The 6,000-nt window shown below is 35.1% G+C and overlaps 1 protein-coding gene across 1 annotated transcript in view; it reads left to right on the forward strand.

Annotated features, from left to right (window-relative positions):
- LOC126248502 (protein unc-79 homolog) overlaps positions 1 to 2,381 on the forward strand; it is an 875,350-nt gene extending 872,969 nt beyond the window's left edge. The window contains exons 50-51 of the mRNA XM_049949540.1: positions 933 to 1,055; positions 1,281 to 2,381. Coding sequence (XP_049805497.1) covers positions 933 to 1,055; positions 1,281 to 1,475 — 318 coding nt within the window. The 3' untranslated portion in view covers positions 1,476 to 2,381. The remainder of the gene's footprint in view (positions 1 to 932; positions 1,056 to 1,280) is intronic.
- The last annotated feature ends 3,619 nt before the right edge of the window (positions 2,382 to 6,000 follow it).

The following is a 6,000-nucleotide window of genomic DNA, read 5'->3' on the forward strand; positions in this document are numbered from 1 at the left end:
ACCTCCCGCCTAACTGTCATAGTACTTGCAGCAGATTCTGATGCAATTTGGAATTCCCATGTGATGGTGTGGATAGATGTCTGCATATCATGCATTACAACCATCTTCAACAGTTGGAGGTTTCTGTCAGTCAACAGACGAGGTCAGCATGTATGCTTTTGTGCTGTATGTGTCCCTTCAAGTTTCCACTTCACTATCACATCAGAAAGAGTGGACCAAGGGATGTTTAGGAGTGGGGAAATCTTGCATACAGACATGTGACACAAGTGACACCCAGTCACCTGACCACATTCGAAGTCCGTGAGTTCCGCAGAGTGACCCAGTCTGCTCTCTCATGATGTCTAATGACTACGGAGGTTGCTGATATGGAGTACCTGGCAGTAGGTGGCAGCACAATGCACCTAATATGAAAAACATATGTTTTTGGTGGTGTCCGGATACTTTTGATGACAGTGTATGTGCTCCCACTCTGTATCTTGCCATGGCCTCTTGACAAGATGACATTCCAATCCTTACTGGTCATTGTGGCTGTCTGAAAGGTGTTGTGGTGGGGGTCAATGTGACCTTAACCAATTGTCACTGAAACATTTTACAATGGCATGACTGGTTGTAGGAAGGTTCAAAACCTCCAGTTAATGCTGTCTGCTTTCTCTGATCCCTTTCTTCTAATACAGTATGGTAGTCACACCTGCACATCACATGTATTCCACAATTTTCCAAAAGATCACACTGTTTCCTTAAAGTTGCATGCTGTGGATTTATACTTCAGCTGATATCATGTGTGAATCTTCCTCTACAGTATTTTCCACTTGCCATGTTTCTAGCATGATATATACATTCTCAGTTGTGACATCTGTCTTATAATATGTGTTGTCACTTGTTTAAACAATCCTGCCTTTTCTATAGCTATATAAAACTTGTTGCTGTTTCAGTTGGCAGAAATGGTCAATTTACATTTTCTAAGCCTCCTAGAAGCTCTTCTTGAATGCAACTCTGCTGTTTTGAGTAAACTTCTGCCAATTTGGAGTCCTGTTCTGTTTGCTTATCATATCCAGGTAAGAGTAAAAAAAATTGTATTATTTGACTTTCTACATTCGTTGAGATAATGCTGCATTTACAGTTCTCTCAATGCATTTCTTTAATTTTGCCAGATAATCTTCAAACTTGTGGTGTATCGCTGATGACTCGTATGAAGTCCAATATTTTCATTCACACCTTGCAACCAGTTATTTGAGTTTCCTGTAGTAATTAGTGCTTATTGCTATTTCCATATTTCACAGCTTCCAGGACATCTGCATGTTCGCCTTCAGGGATGTCGTAACTTTCCACCTGTGGTCACACCAGCAATGCCACCTCCAGATGAGACTCATTCCTTGAGTAACATAGTCCTTCTGCGATGGCTTCAGCGGCTTCAGTTTAAGATGGGACAAATAGAGTTGCAGTCATCTGCAGCAACACAGTTCTACTCTGCATAACAAGGTTCTGCAACAGCTTTACAGCAGACCATTTTCCAAAAGATATTCAGATCAACTCAGTGAATCTACTGGATAACTGCACCTAGTATTTCAGTTCCACAAAGCAGCCTTTGGCCAATAGATACCATTAAAAGTGGTGTTCATAAAACACAACAGTTTTGTGAGAGTTTATAGCAACTGCACATGAAACATCAGTTGTAGTGCATGGGACACTTTTTGTCTTGAGATTAATTTAAAATATCTTACAAAATTTACTGTTTGCCATTACATCTCAGTATACACAGTATTTTATAAATGAGAGTCAAATTTAAAGAACAAAAAGGTATAAAGTAAAAGTTAAAATAAGTATTGAACTAGATTGTTTAAAAAGCCTTCTCTAGAAAATAATACTACTCACACATTGCTTGTATGAAAAGAATGGCTAAGATTTTTGTGATCGTGGATTTAAAAAATTGTGTTCCATCCATCACATAAAGCTAAAATATTAAATATTCACATTGTACTAGCTATTCATATTGTAGTTTTTATATATGAGAATAAATCTGTTGTTACACAGAAGGAACAGGGAACCAATTCATTACTAGTGCCACTTCTCTCACAAAAATCTCGTCACTGTCACGACAACAGAAGGGTACACTTGCTTTTTTGTTATCTTTCCACCCAGAAATCAAGATCTTTTCCCAGCCCAGATGGACTCTTGTGCATAGATTCATTATTACTAGTATGTTTCTTTGATGCTGAATTGCTTTATATGAAAGAAACTAAAAATGTTCCATCTCTGATTCCATAGCAAGAATTTGGCTGTCATATTAAACATGCAGTCAGTTAGATAACTACAGCTGTAGCACCACAACCAGTAATAACATTGATAATTTTCATTTTTTGTACTCATATGTATTTATTTTAAATGGCTATATGAAATACCTGTGAATTTTTATCTCAGCTACTTACTTGTTGCTTGATCATATAGGATATTTTTATGTAAGTTGTGTAATGTAAGCCCATTCTTTCTTTAAAATAGCAATATATTAAAAGCATTTTGTACCATTTAATTATAGGTGACTGCACACATATAGATGTAGTATTCTGTCACAATTCAAAATCTCTTACCTGCTATAAAAAAAAACAGTGCTTTAAGTCTGAAATTCCGACTTACATTCATATATCACTTACTTTCACAATACTTCACTTTATCTCAGAAAAACTCAATCAAAATTTATTTATTTGCTCCATGCAACTTATAATGTACATATAAAAAAGATACAGGACAACAAAAATATATGCTGAACAAGAGCCAAATATAAAAAGAAGTTATATGCATAGTTGAACACTATGCATATAATATTTCTAGAAAAATTGTCTATTAATTAAATTATACAATGACCCATGTACTTTGATTTCTGAGTACCTTATTTATGAACATGGTTTTTGCAGCATTTCCTATTAAAACGAAAACATAGTGCTAAGAATAAATAGCAAACTACCAGTGCATACAGGAAATTAACAATTTACAGCACTTCTTGAATTGTGTCAGACTCATCAAACATGAAACTTTTCATGGAAAGTAGGAAATAATGCAAAACCTGATAATTATAATAGAAAAATAATAAAATAGTGGACATAAGCATAAACAGGGTAATAAATATTTTTCAGCAGAAACTTAAAATATTCCAGATTCATGAGACATGGAACCATTCATTGGTCAAACACTAAAGGAAAGAGATTCAAAGACAAGGCAAAAATATGAGATAATACAATAACCACTACAAGTGCCCTAGAAAAGGAAAACATTTTAAAGCAAATGTTGGAACTGCCTTTTGTTTGAATATTTTTACTATGCTTGGTGAGGAAGATGATACACAAACTCAGCCATTTGGGACATTCTATTGTGTGGCTGCTGTGTTCTCACAGAAAGCATGGACAATCTTGTAAATCGGTAGCTTCAGTCCAGTAGTTGCAGCTTAATTTCCTATATTAGGGACAACAACCACTTCTTTTCCATAATTCGTTCTCCATTAGTACCAGGTGCTTTGCTGTCACTGTGAATTCCACCTGCCTATGCTAACCATCTCCTTGTTCCCACTGAACATTATTTCCTTCAACATTCAGTCAACTCCAAACCTCCTTCCTTGTTACTATGTCAACTGCAATTTCATGAATAGTGCCTTCTCTTTCAGAAGCGAGATTTACAAAAGGTCTATGATACAACGTGTGTCCTTACATTGCTTATTCCTGTGATAACATTCTACAAATAGCTTCATCCTTTGTCTAGTTCCAATTCTCTGAAAACTGAGATTTTTTCATGCTTCAGTTGGGGTCCTAGTCTTGAGTGAATGTTCCTCAAAATTCATACAAATCCTTCACTTGCTGCATGACAACATGAGCACTACTGTCCTCAACAATTAAAGTGGATGCAGAGAATCTTTTAAAATAAAAACAGGAATTAAGCAAGGGTATGCAAGAATTGCTCTTATCTTGTTTTCAATATTTGTTGGACCTTGACTACACCCTTTGAAAGAAAGCTATCATCAGAAGTTTCAGTAGTGTGCAGGATGGGTGGTAGGATTTTCATTTTTAGTAGACTGAGAGCTATGACTTAGTTGATCACAAATTCCTTCATCGAACTCCAGTATGCAGATTATAATGTGACTAACTCAGAGCCCGCCATGCAATTTTGAACATATTCATAAATGACCATCTGTCTATATTATAACAGCAGGAAAGCTTACATCTTACATTAACCTTCACTATATATCAACTGTACAGATATGGTCATAACACTCAGTGGTGAAATCCTGCACTGTGTTGAGTACTTTCCTTACTGTAGTAGTCATCTCGTGACTAATCCAAATATTGTTGCTGAAATACAGTATTGCATAATGTCAGAGGTTCCATGAGGCTTTCCACAGATGATGTTTTTTTATACTGAGAAGTCACAGTGCTAGAAAATTGTAGAGAGCTGCAGGAAGACTTGTGGAGGACTTACAATTGATTCAGGGATTGGCAGTTGACTCTCTACAAATGTAATGTGTTGTTCATAAACAGACAGAAAGACACAATTTTTTATGATTACATGACTGTAGAACAAGTACTGGAAGCACTGACATCCATAAAATATCAAGCAGTATGCTTAAAGAACAATTTTTTTATTTTTTTTTTTATTTATTTATTTATTTCGTATTCCATTAATCCGTATTGTGATAAATCACAAGGATGTGGAATGAGTCATGATTACATACAACAGATATAATACACATATATAAAATGACAAAAATGTACCATAAGATTATGAATAAGTTTGTAGGTTAAAATCAAATCAAAGGTATAGCTCAAGTAATATAAAACAATACCTAAAAAGGAAATATAGTACATTTTCCAAATTAAACAAATAATACACATATATAAAATGACAAAAATGTACCATAAGATTATGAACAAGTTTGTAGGTTAAAATCAAATCAAAGGTATAGCTCAAGTAATATAAAACAATACCTAAAAAGGAAATATAGTACATTTTCCAAATTAAACAGTTAATGTGATCTATAGCAAACAAATTTTTATCAGTATAAAAAATCATTGCTTTATCTGTAGATACTCATCAAGAGAATAGAAGGAATTTACCATTAGGTATTCTCTCAATTTACATTTAAAAGTAGGTAAGACATTAATGTGATCTTTAATACCTGATGGAAGGGAGTTGAAAATTTTTGTGGCTGAATAATGAACACCTTTCTGAACAAGACTTAAATGTTTCAGATCCCTGTGTAGATCATTTTTAGACCTAGTATTATGATCATGACATTCACTATTAGTTTTAAAAAGAGATAGGTTGTTAGAAACAAAAATCATCAAAGAAAATATGAATTGAGAGGTAAGTGTTAATATTTGTAACTTATGAAACAGACTTCTGCAAGAATATCTTGGATGAACACCACTCATGATTCTAACAGCTCTCTTCTGTGCAGTAAATATTTTTTTGGCTAAAGGCTTGTTGCCCCAAAATATTATGCCATACGACATGATAGAATGAAAATAACCAAAGTAGGCAGCTTTAGTAGCGTCCTCATCACCAATGGGGGTGATTACACGCAGAGCATAAGTTGCCACACTGAGCCTTCTATGTAGGTCTAAGATATGCTCAGACCAGTTCAGCTTGCCATCAATTAGAATGCCCAAGAACTTAGATGATTCACAGTGTAGTATATTTTGGTTACCACAGTTTAAGTGGCATACTTCATTTTCTTGTTGAGATGTGTGAAGTTGCATATACTGACTTTTCTGAATGTTTAGAGTTAGTCCATTGCACTTAAACCAGTGTAGGATGTCAACGAGTACAGCATTACATTTATTTTCTAGGTCACTGTTAGTTCGACTTTCAAGCAGAATAGTGGTGTCATCGGCAAAAAGAGTAAATTTACACTCGGTGTCTGTGCAAAGTGGGAGATCATTGATGAAGATAAGGAAAAGCAAAGGTCCTAGGATGGACCCCTGAGGCACACCACACTTTAATGTGCCCCAATCAGAA

The sequence above is a fragment of the Schistocerca nitens genome, chromosome 3 (assembly GCF_023898315.1).
Source record: "Schistocerca nitens isolate TAMUIC-IGC-003100 chromosome 3, iqSchNite1.1, whole genome shotgun sequence".
NCBI lineage: Eukaryota > Metazoa > Arthropoda > Insecta > Orthoptera > Acrididae > Schistocerca > Schistocerca nitens.